This window comes from Pipistrellus kuhlii, unplaced genomic scaffold (genome assembly GCF_014108245.1).
Source record: "Pipistrellus kuhlii isolate mPipKuh1 unplaced genomic scaffold, mPipKuh1.p scaffold_m20_p_38, whole genome shotgun sequence".
Classification (NCBI taxonomy): Eukaryota; Metazoa; Chordata; class Mammalia; order Chiroptera; family Vespertilionidae; genus Pipistrellus; species Pipistrellus kuhlii.
Window position 1 is genome coordinate 1,349,173 of NW_023425538.1, and position 15,965 is coordinate 1,365,137.

Genomic DNA, 15,965 nt, shown 5'->3' on the forward strand with positions numbered 1-15,965 from the left:
TCTGATAAACCAACATAAGTAATCTTTGATTGTTACTATTTAATATTGCCTAAGTATAAACAAGAGAATCTGTTGAATAAAACTCTTTCAAAGATTTCGTGCTATCCTAAATCTTCATCTCACTGTCTTTATTCTTTTTTCTTTTTTAACATGACTAATTAGGGTCTGGCAAAGAGAAAAGATTCATCCCTATTCTCTATCAAGACTTTCTAAAAATAATTTGGTTACCTTATTTGGCATAGGGGGAAACTAAGGCCAAGAAGGTCACTTGCCCAATGAAGAAAAGATGGAACTGAAATTGGAACCCAGATGTTTTATTCCTAAATGCAGTAGCCTAAAAATGGTGTTCAATACTTCCCACACCCAATCAAGACATGTTGAAAAAGAGGTTGAGCTGAGGGAGAATTGAGGGACTGGAAATATGAAGAAAGAGGAATGTTCCCAGTGGACTTACATGGGTGAATTCAATCTACCTTTATTCATGTTGGAGATTATTAGTTATATAACTGACCACCCACGGATAAAGCAATCTCTTCTTTAATGATATCCATACCCGGAAAACTTGAATCCCAGGGTATTCAGATTTCTGCACTGATGATTTCCCAGAACGTATTTAGGCAGGACCTGAAAGCCCCAGATACAACCTCTAGATCTAGCACCATGGAGCTGGGAGGGGCCTTCACTATCTTTCTGGCACTCTGCTTGTCCTGTCTGCTTATCATCATTGCCTGGAAGCGGATCAATAAGGGGGGAAAGCTACCCCCAGGTCCCACACCGATACCCTTCCTGGGGAACCTGTTACAAATTCGTACGGATGCCACCTTTCAGTCTTTCATGAAGGTGAGTCTGTCTAACCTTCTCTATCAGAGCTGAAAGTAATTCTATAGACAATACGTGTATGACCTTCCAACTTCTAAAATACAGACTCTTGGAAACATTTCAGAATCTCAGACTCTTGAAAAAACAGATTCCTAGCACACTGGAACTTCAGACTTACATTCTCAGGACTTTGGATTCATGGTACCTTGTATTCTTAAATACATAACTCTTGCAGTCTAGTAATCTTAGAACTTTGAAACTGAGTGTCATGAAATCCTAGGATTCTGGAAATTTAGCATTTCAGAGAGAGAAGCATGGATCTTGGGGTTTATCTCATCCAAATCCATCATTTCACAGAAGAGGAAACTAAGGCTTGTGGAAGTGTTTGGGGAGTCTTGCCCAGGATCACAAGAGCTAAGACATCTGTGCCCTTTTCTCAATAGTCCTTCCAAACCCAGGACTTACCTTTATCTGTTATTCCACATTTGTATTCTCTTGAAATCTCCATCTCCTAAAATCTTTGATTGGTCTATACTTAGTGCTCCAATCAGCCCTATCTTCTTGTGTCTTCCTTCACTTTCAGCTCAGGGAGAAATATGGCCCAGTCTTCACTGTGTACATGGGTCCCCGGCCGGTAGTTATTTTATGTGGACATGAAGCAGTGAAGGAGGCCCTGGTAGACCGAGCAGATGATTTCAGTGGCCGTGGAGAATTGGCTTCAATAGAGCGGAACTTCCAAGGTTATGGTAAGTAACAACAACGCATTAACAATGAAAACAAAATGATTGTAATGTACATGCTATATCCCAGGTTCTTTGATAATTGTATTGACTCCTTTGAGAGGGCTAGTATTGTCTTACTAATATTGCAAATGAAGAAGGTAAGGGTGAGAAAGGTTAGGTAATATCACACAATAAGTAGTAGGACCATTTTATTTTGAACCTAAACCATCTGACTTTACAGTATCTGCTGAATTAATTCTGTTCTTATTTTTGATTGATTAGTTTACACTGTATACCCACTGAAACCCTCATAGCCAACCTTACTTCTTATTTTCCTATACATAGACACAGATCCAACCCTTTCACTCTAAAATCAGTTTTTAAAAAAATGCCATTTGGTGAAGATTAACAACAATAACAACAAAAAGAGAATTCAAATGGTATATAGAAAACAGAAGTAGTCTTCTCATTCTAGGCTTCTCTATTTTATTGATTTTTTTACAGAGAGGAAAGGAGAGAAAGAGGGACAGAGAGCTAGAAACATCGTTGAGAGAGAAACATCGACCAACTGCCTCCTGCACATCCCTACAGGGGATGTGCCCACAACCAATGTATATACCCTTGACCGGAATCGAACCTGGGACCTTTCAGTCCACAGGCCGATGCTCTATCCACTGAGCCAAACTGGTTTCAGCTCTAAGCTACTCTCTATGGCATTCTATCTATACTTCCCTCCACATTCCTTTGTGTCTATCCCATTCATCCAATTCTAAGTCTTTATCCTGTAGGAAACTCTCAATCACTAGAGCCTAATTTCCTTTTCTCCACCTCAATGCTAGGCTATTTTTGAGGGTCCTATACATAGGAAACCTTAGTCTCCCCATCAAGTCTAGGGGGTTGGGAAAGGTTTCCCTAAAAGCAGATTCTAGAGCTTTCATAATCTGCCCTAGTCTAGTAAAGAGTTAGACACAGGAAGGGGAGGGGAGGCACCAGCCTTACACTGAGATTCCGGCAGGTGTAGCTATGGCTAATGGAGAACGATGGAAAATTCTCCGACGCTTCTCTCTGACCATTCTTCGGGACTTCGGGATGGGAAAGCGCAGCATTGAGGAGCGAATCCAGGAGGAGGCTGGCTTCCTACTGGAGGAATTACGGAAGACAAAGGGTATGGGGCCTCAAGGGGGGAGGGAGCTACAGAGTGACTGGGTGATTGTAGAGAACACATAGGCTTTGGTGACAGAAAACTTTGGGATGGGAAAGAATGAAGAAAATTTAGAATTCACTGACATTCCCACCCAGGTTCCATATATAAAGTTAACATGAAGGAGACTTAGAGACATCTTGTCCAGAAACTCTAATCAGTGGATCTCAGGGAGTTTGTGAGCTCCTGATATCATATGCAGACTTTGACAATATGTCAGTTTGTGCCTTTTTCTGGTGATGAGGCCAAATTCAATTACATATGTATGTAAACACACACAATTGTGATAAAAACCACATAACATAAAATTTTACCATCCTAACCATTCCTAAGGACAATCTTCAGTAATGTTAAGCATATTCACATTATTATTGAATAGATCATTAGAAATTTTTCATCTTGAGAATCTGAAACACTATATCTTCATTATAGTTTTAAAGGAATCTGGTGCCCACCCAAAAATAAGATCTGGAACCACCGAGGTCTAGAGAAAAAATACACAGGGGCTGAGAAAAACAAAGATGAATAGTTAAGAGATAGAATTGGTTATAATTTCTCTAAGTCAGAGAATCCTCACATGGACTCCCTGGATACTAAATAGTTTACATAAAGGCTTTGAATGTCTATATATCTCCAGAAATAATTTGCAAAATTGTATATTTGTTATTATATGCATTATTCTAAGGAAATCACCCCCAAATCCACTGTCCTGAGAAGTATCCTGTGTTACAAATAGTGCAGCTGAGGCCAAGGGAAGGATTTTCTTAATACGTCAAATGGAACCATTGATAGAGATAGACAAACTCCAGCCATCATTTTTTTAAAAATGTATCCCTTTCTAGGACTCCTTTTCCAAATTTGTGAGTCTCCAGCACAAACACAATTAAATACCTATCTTAATATACTAAAAGTAATTATTAAGCTCCACCATCATGTTTTTATTATTTACTATATGGCAAAGACTGTTGAGCATTTTACATGGGTAATTTTACCAAATCCTCATGAACCAGTGAAGTGGTTACTAAACCAATTTGCATTTTGGGAATTGACTCAAAATATAAATATTATATTACTAACACATGTTATCAGGCAGTGGAGCTAGGACTCATATTCATGATGAAATGATTTCACAACCCAGGCTCCTGATTATTGCCTCCAACATAGATAATTTTCATCACCCAGGTGCCCCCACCGAACCCACTTTCTTCCTGAGCCGCACTGTCTCCAACGTCATCAGTTCGGTTGTCTTTGGAAGACGCTTCGACTATGAGGACAAGATGTTCCTAAAGCTGCTGCAGATGATCAATGGGAGTTTTATTGAGATGAGCACACCCTGGGCACAGGTTCCCACTAGCCACCTCTATGCCCACCCCCAAACACAAATAATTAATAATTTACTATCTTGCATAATACTCCCCACAACCCCAAGAGGCAAGTATCAATATGCCCTGAATCTCTAAAAAGCAAATGGATGCACCTAGTACTCAGACCCTGAATGTTGAGTCCAGATACCTAACTCGAGATTCAGCCCAGAATGGCCCATTGCTGACAAACCACCTTTTCCTATTCCCCACAGCTATATGACATGTATTCTGCAATCATGCAACATTTGCCAGGAAGACACAATCGCATCTATTACTTGATAGAGGAGCTCAAGGACTTCATTGCCTCAAGAGTCAAGATCAATGAGGAATCCCTTGATCCACAGAACCCTCGAGATTTCATTGACTGTTTCCTCATCAAGATGCACCAGGTAACATCCTCTTCCCCCAATTCTTTCCTCTCATCTCCTCAATCCCTAGTACCTGCAACTTGAAACTCATCTGTAGATATGGTAGAGACAAAAAAAAATAGCCAGCATTATTTCACATGGTGTAATTTTACTTATAAATGAGATCTAAAGATCTAAAGATAAAAGCATAAACTCTTACACTTTTGAAAGTAAACATTGAATCTAAAATTTTTAAGAATATGGAAACTTAAAACTACAATTTTCTAATCATGTATGATTATAAGGGCCAGAGACTTACAGCTGTAAAAAAGTAGGATGAGAAATCAGAAACACCAATCAGAAAGGATATATGCACCCCTATGTTCATAGCAGCACAATTTGCAAAAGCTAAGATTTGGAAACAGCCTAAGTGCCATCCGCATATGAGTGGATTAAAAAACTGTGGTACCTCTACATAATGGAATACTACAATGATGTAAAAAAAGAAAGAACTCTTACCATTTGCAACAGCATGGATGGACCTGGAAAGCATTATGCTAAGTGAAATAAGCCAATCAGAGAAAGATAAATATCACATGATCTCATTCATTTATGGAATATAATGAACAACATAAATTGATTAACATAAATAGATTCAGAGACATAGAAGCATAGAACAGATGATTTAACATCAGAGGGAAGGCAGGGGAGGTGGGGAAGGGTAAGATATCAACCAAAGGAGTTGTATGCATGCATATAAGCATAACCCATGGACATAGAAAGTATGGGGGAAGAGCATATGCTTGGGTGGGGGGGAGGTAAATGGCCAGGGAGAGGTCAATGGGAGGGAAAAGAAAGATGTCCATAATACTTTAAACAATAAAGAATTTAAAACCAGCCCTAGCTTGTTTAGCTCAGTAGACAGAGTGTAGGCCTACAGTCCAAAGTGTCAAAGGCAAGTACTTGATTGCAGGCTTCTCCCCAGCATAGTCCCTGGTCAGGGCTTGTTCAGGAGACAACCAATTGGTGTGTTTCTCTCACACCAATGTTTCTCTCTGTCTTTATTTCACTCTCTCTAAAAAATTAATGGAAAAATATCCTTGTGTGAGGATTAACAACAACAACAAAAAGACTTTAAAACAAAAAGAAAAGAAAACTAGGATGAGTCTATGGAGTCTTAAAATTTGAGACCCTTAGACATGTAAAGTTTTTAAACTTAAGAGTTTAAATTTTTAAACTTAGAAGTCATAGAGATATATAAATTAGAAGCTTAATACTTATGTATCATAGATTTATAGAACTGAATATTTTAATATAAAACAGCAGCACTTGGAAGTTAAAAATTTTATACCCTAATGTCATAGAACATTCAAATCTAACATGGCAATCTCTAGTTTCTTCTCTTCCTACTTTCCTCATTGTTTACTCCATTCCAACCATACTGGCCTCCTCTTTGCTGCTCTCAAACACACCAGGAATATTCCTGCCTCACAACCTTTGCTCTGGCTATTTCCTCTCCTGGATACCCACTTAGTTTTCCTATCTATTGTGCTTTCACAAAGGCCTACCATACACAAAGGGAAAAATAAGAAGATAAAGACAGAAAAGGGTGATTCTATTTCATATCCATTTCATTTTCAGGACAAAAATAATCCACACACAGAATTTAACCTCAAGAACTTGGTCCTCACCACTCTCAACCTCTTCTTTGCTGGCACAGAAACTGTGAGCTCTACATTACGCTATGGATTTCTGCTGCTAATGAAGCATCCTGAGGCGGAAGGTGAGTGTCCACATGAGCTGCTCACCTGGTGACTCCCACTCCTACCAGGAAAGAAGACATAACTTTGAAACTTTAGAACCCTATAGCCTTAGACTCTTTTTATTAATGTAGCATTTTAATTTAATTTTTTAAAATATATTTTATTGATATTTTTTACAGAGAGGAGAGGAGAGGAATAGAGAGTTAGAAACATTGAGAGAGAAAAACCGATCAGCTGCCTCCTACACACTCCCCACTGGGTATGTGCCCGAAACCAAGGTATATACCCCTGACCGAAATTGAACCTGGGATCCTTGAGTCCACAGGCCGACGCTCTATCCACTGAGCCAAACTGGATTTATTTTTTAAAGATTTATTTTTTAAATCTTTACTGTTGAAAGTATTATATATGTCCCCTCTTTTCCCTATTGGCCCTTTCTAGCCTACACCTGGTCCCAGTCCCTCAGTCCCAAGCCTTGTCTGTGTCCATGAGTTATGTCTGTGTCCATAGGTTATGCATATATGCATTGTTTGGTTAATCTCTTCCTCCCCATCCACCCTTGCCTCCCTCTGAGATTTGACAGTCTGTTCCATGCTTCTATGTCTCTGGATCTAATTTGTTCATCAGTTAATTTTGTTAATTGGATTCAAAATATGAGTGAGATAATCTGATACTTCTGATTTTCTTAGCCCCGGGTCCAGAAGGGGATCAGGCAAAGACTCAGAGTCTCCGGAATCTGATTGTTATTCTCAGTCTTAATTAGCCTCAGGCTATAGATCACAGCAAGACTTAATCTCCAGAGGGTGGGGCAAGAGGTTTTCCAACAGAGTGGGGCAATTGCTCCCCGCCCCTCCCCCCCAGGCTACCTGAGTGGTGAAGGTCTCCCTGAGAAAGATGTCCTAACTCAGTACAGGAAACTGGGGAGGCTGCTTTCCAAGCTCTAACCCCAAAGCCTCCAATCCTGGCTTCTCCTCACATAGCTCTAATCCACTCTGCCCTCCCTCTGCCAGAGTCCAAAGTTAGTGGCTGCACATGAAATTCTGTGAATTGGTTCTTTAAGAGGGTGCCTGCATTTTCAGCAACCCTGCTGCTTTTCAACAACAGATGATTTGTGGAAACCTTTCTCAGTTCTGTTGCTCTAGGCTGGTGAGCCAGCTTGGTGATTAGACCCCAGAGTTCTCAGTGGGAAACCCCCACAGCTGAGAACATCAGCTGCTGTCTGTGGGAGTCCAGCCAGGCCTCTTGTGCCTTCACACGTCCTACCAGTCTCTATGTGGTCTCCATTTTTTACCCTTGGTTATCAGGATTCTCTCCAGATAGTCTTCAGTTGAAAATTCAGGATGGCTTTTCTGATTTGTTTTTGTTTTTATGTTTTTGTTTTTGTTTTATTATTTTTTTCCTGAGCCTTGGGCTTTTATTTATTTGTTTGTTTTACTTATTTTTTTAAATAAATTTTTATTGTTCATATTATTACAAATGTTCCTTCCTCCCACCCCACCATTGCTCTCCTCCACCAGGTTCCCACCCCACCCTCTGCCCTTTCCCCACTCCCCATTGTCCTCATCCATAGGTGCACAGTTTATGTTCAGTCTCTTCCCACATCCCCCTCTCCCCTTTTCCCCAAGAATCGTCAGATCACTCCCCTTCCATACCTCTGATTCTATTATATTCAACAGTTAATATTGTTCCTCAGATTTTTTTTTTAGTTTCCTTGGTTTTTAGATTCACTTGTTGATAGTTACGTATTTGTTGTTCATAATTTTTATCTTTATTTACTTTCTCTTCTGAAAGAACCCCCTTCAGCAATTCACATAATTCTGATTTGGTGTTGATGAACTCCTTTAGCTTTTTTTTTTTATTAGTGAAGCTCTTTATCTGACCTTCGATTCTGAGTGATAGCTTTGCTGATAGATTATTTTTGGCTGTAGGTTCTTACTATTCATCACCTTGAATATTTCTTGCCATTCCCATCTGGCCTGCATGGTTTCTGTTGAGAAATCAGCTGACAATCATATGGGTGCTCCTTTATAGGTAACTACCTGCTTTGCTCTTGCTGCTTTTAATATTCTCTCTTTGTCTTTTGCTCTTGGAATTTTAATTATGATTTGTCTTGGTGTGGTCCTCTTTGGATTCCTTTTGTTTGGAGTTCTGTGCGCTTCCTGGACTTGTAAGTCTAATTCTTTCACCAGGTGGGGGATGTTTTCTGTCACTATTTCTTTCAGTATGTTTTCGATATCTTGCTCTCTCTCATCTTCTGGGACCCCCATAAGTCTGATGTTGGTTCGCTTGAAGTTGTCCCAGAGGTTTCTTATATTATCTTCAATTTTCTGGATTCTCTTGCCTTCTTGCTTCTGCAGAGGAGTGTCTTCTGGCTCTTTATGTTCCAAATCTTTGACTTGATTCTTGCGCTCTTCCATTCTGTTTTTAGGACTCTGTATAATATTTTTTATTTCAGACAATGTATTCTTTATTTCTTGTTGATTCCTTATTAATTCTAGTTGATCTCCTTTCATATCCTCATAGGTCTTATCGATCTTTTCTAGGAAATTCTTGAAAAACCTTATAAGCGTAGATTTGAACTCTATATCCAGTCGCTTTTTGTCCTCCATTTCTTTCGTTTGTGATCTATTTTGTTGTCGCATTTCGCAGCTACAGATGGGGCGGGGTTTCAGGGTAGAGCCTACAGCCTTGGCTTCCGTCAGCCCCACCTTATGCGGCTTCTGGGTCTCAGGGTCCTTCAGTACTCGCTGCAAGCGCCTCTGGAGAAAGGTGCCCTTGATTTTCGCCTGCTACCAAACAGTCTAGGCTTTCCCCCAATGAGCCCGGTATTGGGGTTCAGTTCAGTTGATAGTGGGATCGGAGGTGGCGTTCAGAGCAGTCTAGAGCCCCTGTCTCCTTCCCGCCAGGGCAATCCCGCGGCACAGCCGGCCGGCCCTTCTCTGCGCGCAGTGTGCGCGCCTCCGGGACCTCCTTTCGCTGCTCCCCCAGGGTTCCGCCTTACAGCCCAGCTCCCTCTGTTTGAGCCTGGGTCCCCGAGGCCTGGCCTAGAACTGGGGTTCAGAGCAGTCCGAACTGAGGCACAACACAGTCAGAGCTTTTATCTCCTTCCTGCTAGGGAACGCCAGCCAGGCACTCAGCCTCCCTCCTCTCCGGCTCCGTCCTCTCTGCGCGCACCGCGTGTCTCTGTACCTTAGGCTTTTACAGCTCCTCCGCGCTTCCTTCTGGTTTTCTTTTTGCTTTTTGTTGTAGAATTTCCAGTCAGTCAACTTTCCTGTAGTTCTGGGTAATGTCCATTTTATATTTTAGTTGTATTTTATTAAAATTGTTGTGTGCGGCTGTGGCTAGGTGTTTACCTGGGCAGCCATTTGGATTCTCCTCGGCTTTTCTGATTTTAGTTGTAATTCCAGTTTGGTCTTGGGAGAGTGTCAGTGTAGCTTCCACTTAATCTACCACCATTTTAGAACTCAGCCTTAAGATTCTTCGCACTTTAGAATCTCAGGATACAGAATCTTGGTATTTACGTCTTGTGAGACAATTTAAGTTAGTCTTCTTACTTGGTGCCTGTGTTAGTTTCCCATAGCTGCTGTCATCAACTACCAGAAACTTAATAGCTGAAAACAACATAAATTCCTGAGTTCATAAATCCAATAGGCTTTTGCTGGGCTGAACCAAGGTAGAGCACGATTTTTGCCATTTCCAGGTTCTAGAGCTATATTCCTTGCATTCTTGAGCTCATGATCTTCCCTCCCTCTTCAAAGCCAGCAGCAAAAATCTTCAAATCCCTCTTAATTATGATGTCACTGCTTCTTCTCTGACTCTGACCTTACTGCTTCTTTCTTATACTGACACTTCTGATTGTATTTAGAGCCCACCTTGATAATTTTGGATAATCTCCCCATCTTAACATTCTTCGTTTAATTATTTCTATAGAGTCCTATTTGTCAAACAAGGTCATATTCACAGGAATTGGGAAGTGAATGTCTTTGATGACCATTAGTTAGCTAACTACAGTGCCATAATAAAGTATGTAAATCTTAAATTCTAATTCATTTTCTTTTCTTTTTTTAATAAATTTTTATTGTTCATATTATTACAAATGTTCCTTTCCCCCCCTTCTCACCCCACCCTCTGCCCTTTCCCCACCCCCCATTGTCTTCATCCATAGGTGCACAGTTTATGTTCAGTCTCTTCCCACATCCCCCTCTCCCCTTTTCCCCAAGAATAAACAGTTCACTCCCCTTCCATACCTCTGATTCTATTATATTCAACAGTTAATATTGTTCATCAGATTTTTTTTTTTAGTTTCCTTGGTTTTTAGATTCACTTGTTGATAGTTACGTATTGGTTGTTCATAATTTTTATCTTTATTTACTTTCTCTTCTGAAAGAACCCCCTTCAGCAATTCATATAATTCTGGTTTGGTGGTGATGAACTCCTTTAGCTTTTTTTTATTAGTGAAGCTCTTTATCTGACCTTCGAATCTGAGTGATAGCTTTGCTGGATAGATTATCTTTGGCTGTAGGTTCTTGCTATTCATCACCTTGAATATTTCTTGCCATTCCAGTCTGGCCTGCATGGTTTCTGTTGAGAAATCAGCTGACAATACTATAGGTGCTCCTTTATAGGTAACTACCTTCTTTGCTCTTGCTTCTTTTAATATTCTCTCTTTGTCTTTTGCTCTTGGAATCTTAATTATGATTTGTCTTGGTGTGGTCCTCTTTGGATTCCTTTTGTTTAGAGTTCTGTGCGCTTCCTGGACTTGTAAGTCTAATTCTTTCACCAGGTGGGGGAAGTTTTCTGTCACTATTTCTTTCAGTATGTTTTCGATATCTTGCTCTCTCTCATCTTCTGGGACCCCCATAAGTCTGATGTTGGTTCGCTTGAAGTTGTCCCAGAGGTTTCTTACATTATCTTCAACTTTCTGGATTCTCTGGCCTTTTTGCTTCTGTGGAGGAGTGTCTTCTGGCTCTTCTGGCTCTTTATGTTCCAAATCTTTGACTTGATTCTTGCACTCTTCCATTCTGTTTTTAGGACTCCATAAAATATTTTTTATTTCAGACAATGTATTCTTTATTTCTTGTTGATCCCTTATTATTTCTAGTTGATCCCTTTTCATATCCTCATAGGTCTTGTTTATTTTATCAGCCTTTTCTAGGAGATTCTTGAACAACCTTCTAAGTGTGGTTTTGAACTCTATATCCAGTCGCTTTTTGTCCTCCATTTCTTTCGTTTGTGATCTATTTGGTTTAGGCATTTTCGCAGGCAGCTTTCTTGATGGGTTGGGGTTTCAGGGTGGAGCCTACAGCCTTGGCTTCTGTCAGCCCCGCCCTATGCGACTCCTGAGACTCAGGGTCCTTCAGTACTTGTTGCGAGCGCCTCTGAAAGAAAGGTGCCCTCGATTTTCGCCTGCTGCCAAACTGTCTATGCTCTCCCCCAATGAGTCCGGTATTGGGGTTCAGTTCAGTTGGTAGTGGGATTGGAGGTGGCATTCAGAGCAGTCTGGAGCCCCTGTCTCCTTCCCGTCAGGGCAATCCCGCGGCACAGCCGGCCGGCCCTTCTCTGCGCGCAGTGTGCGCGCCTCTGGGACCTCCTTTCGCCGCTTCCCCAGAGTCCCGCCTTACAGCCTGGCTCCCTATGGATGAGCCTGGGTCCCCGGGGTCTGGCCTAGAATTGGGGTTCAGAGCAGTTGGAGCTGGGCCCAGCACAGTCGGAGCTTTTCTCTCCTTACCGCTTGGGACCGCCAGCCAGGCACTCGGCCTCCCTCCTCTCCAGCTCTGTCCTCTCCACGCGCGCCGCGTGTCTCCGTGCCTTGGGCTTTTACAGCTCCTCCGCGCTTCCTTCTGGTTTTCTCCTTGCTTCTTGTTGTAGAATTTCCAGTCAGTCGACTTTCCTGTAGTTCTGGGTAATGTCCATTTTATATTTTAGTTGTATTTTGTTGAAATTGTTGTATGCAGCTGCGGCTAGTTGCCTACCTGAGCAGCCATCTTGGATTCTCTTCTCTAAATTTTAATTCATTTTCAAGGCTACCTTCTGCCCAAGGTGGAGTACACCCTCATTGGCACCTCTTCTCCCTCCACTATACTCCACTATACCCCTCTCTCTTCCTGGTTCCTTAACCCATACTCCAACATTGATTTCTCATCACTGCCCCTATTTTCACCCCAGGGCACTGATGTGTTTCCCCTGCTTGGCTCCATCCCCAATTAATTGGAATCTTGTCTGGTTAAGTAACTCCAGCAATGAGAAGCTCATTATTGCTTAAGAAAAATCCCCTCTTTCTTCTAATGCAATTCAAAACAGGACAATAATTTTTTTCTACTACAGATGAAGGGAAAGACTAACTTGTTTCCACTCAAACTCTTTTAGTGTCTCCTCCATTGTCCAAATTGTCTCTTACTAACCTAAGAATTCTCATATGTTATGGACACTTTTTATGTACTAGGAACTATCATAATTACTTACATAATGGATTTTATATAAATTTTAAATTCTAAAAGCTTGTCACATCTATTTTGAAGATGAAGAAAGATAGTCTCAAAAGGTGAAGTCATTCATCCCAATGTTACTCATCAAAGACGTGCAGAGCTGGGTGACTGCACCAAGAGTGTTCTTAATCACTGTCACATAATAACTGTCATTTGCTTCAATCTTGACATAGTTATTTATCATGCTCTTCCCCATCCTATCAAAACTCTGGGTATGAAAGCCCAGGTGGGACCAGGACTCTGCCATGTTCATCAGCCTTCCATGGCTCCTTGATTTTTTTTCAAGATGAAGACCAAATGTCACAATGGCATTCAAGGCTCCAGGTTATGTGCCTCTCAGTGATTTGATGAGTATTTACTAACCCCACTAATGTGTCAGGTGTTGTGAATAAAAAGGCAATCCAAACACACATGGACAGCTCCCTCAGGATCCACAGGTACTGAAGACACAAACACATGGCCATGGCCAGTGTTTCTCAGTGGTTAGAGCATCAGCCAGTACACCAAAGGGTTTAATCTCGGTCAAGGGCACATACTTGAGTTATAGGTCTCATGCCCAGCCCTGCTCTCTCTATATATATATTTATCTAACTCTACTATCTCTTTCTCTCTTCTCCTCCCCTTCCCTTCCACTCTCTCTGAAAACCAATAGGAAAAAATACCCTTGAGTGAAGATAAACAAAAAACACTAAAAAAGATACAAACCCATGGCCCAAACCTGGCCCCTAAAAATATATCCTGTGTCCTTTGTTATGTTTTTTTTTTTTTTTTTTTTTTTTTTTTTGGCCTCTTCCAGCAAAGATCCATGAAGAGATTGACCAGGTCATTGGACCACATCGGATGCCAAGTGTGGAAGACCGAATCAAGATGCCCTACACAGATGCTGTGATCCATGAGATACAGAGACTGACAGATATCGTGCCCCTGGGTGTTCCACATAACGTCATTCGGGATACTAATTTCCGAGGCTACCTTCTACCCAAGGTGGAGTACACCCTCATTGGCACCTCTTCTCCCTCCACTATACTCCACTATACCCCTCTCTCCTCTTGGTTCCTTAACCCATACTCCAACATTGATTTTTCTTCATTCCCCTGTTTTTACTCCAGGGCACTGATGTGTTTCCCCTGCTTGGTTCTGTCCTCAAAGACCCCAAATACTTCCGCTACCCAGATGCCTTCTATCCCCAACACTTCTTGGATGAGCAGGGCCGCTTCAAGAAGAATGAAGCCTTTGTGCCTTTTTCTTCTGGTAGGTTTATATGGTCTGAATTCTCCCAGGAACATGCTTGACATGTCTCTCAACCATTGGTTCATATTTGGTTCATATCTGGAAGGGAAATTGGGTGCTATGTCAAAGAATCATAGAATCCCTGAATCTCAGAATATTAGAATCATTGACTCTTATATTTAGAAAAGTACTAGCACTAAATGTATAGGAGTCAGAAAACTTTTTCTGCTAAGGACCAAACAGAAACTATTTTAGGTTTTTCCAGTTATATGGTCTCTGTCTGAAATATGCAGTGTGAATTAGTCACATATACCATTGCAGTACAAAAGAGACCATGGTTAGGAAACAGATGCTACTCTGCCACTTACAAATGGTGGGGCCCATGGAGGAGTTACTTCAGCTTCCTGTCTATAAAATAGATTAATCTCTCCAAACCATTGGAAGGGTGAATCACACTATTCGTGTGTGCTTTTGTTTTTCCTCCTCAACACTATCTAGCACCAATTAGGCTTCTGATGAACATTTAAGAGATTTAAATGCACAGAATCTTCATATTAAAAGTTCCTTTACAACCATTCCACCTTGGATATGATGGAATCTAAGCCATCAGAGAAGTATCTGCCACATATTGAGTGACAGATCCTAGCTAAGCACTAAACTAGAAACTCGCCGAGTCTTTATAATAACTCTAGGAAGTGAGTTTTATTATGACCCCAGAGATGCTGAGGAAGTAGCTGAGACTCAGGTAAGTGGTGGGGTCAGAAGGCTTCTCATGACTCCACTATCCCAGTGCAAGTGTGACCAACCTTCCTTTTCTCCAATGTGCTCACAGGAAAGCGCATCTGCCTGGGTGAGGCCATGGCCCGAATGGAACTCTTCCTCTACTTGACCTCCATCCTTCAGAACTTCTCCCTACGCCCGCTGGTGCCACCTGCTGACATCGATATCGCTCCCAAGATCTCAGGCTTTGGCAACATTCCCCCAACCTATGAGCTCTGCCTGGTGGCTCGCTGACTGCCCCTCTACTGGGTATGGAAGGAACCATTGGAAAACAGAGCTCTGCCCAAGTGTACAGGGACACCCACCCCCATCTCCCAAAATTATGTCAACAACCCTAAGAAAAGGCGCTATTATAACAGGTCACAGGTCAGCAAGGGTTACCTGACAATATGCAGTGTGAATTGGTAGCATATCTTCTACACCAGTGGAAAAGCCATGCCCTGTCTGATATTTCAGCAAAAACCTGCAGATTGTTCCTTCACCTCTGGCTAGATTTGTGTCTGGTATCAAATTCTTGTTGTAGATTTCATGTCTTTATGGTGTTCTTGGCCAAAATGTGGGACACATCAATTTTTTGTGATTCTTATACCCCTCCCCCCCTAAAAAAGGCATCAAGGAGTTTAATACTTTGTGTGTGGCATGTTTATTGTGTATTGTGTGTGTGACATCTATAGGCCACTCAAACACTTAAAATCTATCTTTTCTTCTAGCCCACCACCAAAGATTTCCCACAGGTTGAGCCACCCTTGTAATAACCCACCCTCAGTCTTCTTATTGGCTCATGACCTTTTCCTCCCCGTCCTCTCTTCTTTCTATACCTGCTTCTCTGGGTGTTATTATAACTTCCAGTTCTAATACTCTCCAATTTTAAAGAATAGTTAAATGGCCATGGTCTGTTATTTCATTTTCAAACTCCACCAACTTGATCAGCAATGAAAGCTTTCCCTTATTCATGTTAGTCAATCAATATTTATTGAATATTCAGGTGGGCCAGCATACTCTTCAGGTATTTGGGACTTATCAGTGAATAAAATGAGCATGATTCTTCTCTTGTGAGCCTTACATTCTATTTGGTAAGGTAAATAATTAAAAATAAACATAATAAATGAATGTTAGAAAAGCAAACTAGGGAAGTGAGACAGAGGATTTCAGGATTGGGATTTTAAATGGGTAGTCATGGGTGGTTTCATAAGGCAATGATGAGCAAGCCATAGAGATATGTGAAAGTGAGTGTTCCTAGAAAAACAATTAAAA

General features: G+C 41.3%; 1 protein-coding gene across 1 annotated transcript; it reads left to right on the top strand.

Moving 5' to 3' along the window:
- The first annotated feature begins 636 nt into the window (after positions 1-636).
- LOC118702366 (cytochrome P450 2G1) lies at positions 637-15,329 on the top strand. Its single transcript, XM_036408224.2, has 9 exons — positions 637-840; positions 1,403-1,565; positions 2,557-2,706; positions 3,925-4,085; positions 4,319-4,495; positions 6,095-6,236; positions 13,498-13,685; positions 13,811-13,952; positions 14,764-15,329. Exons 1-9 carry the CDS (start codon positions 661-663, stop codon positions 14,943-14,945), a joined length of 1,485 nt encoding a protein of 494 aa, XP_036264117.1. The 5' UTR covers positions 637-660; the 3' UTR covers positions 14,946-15,329.
- The last annotated feature ends 636 nt before the right edge of the window (positions 15,330-15,965 follow it).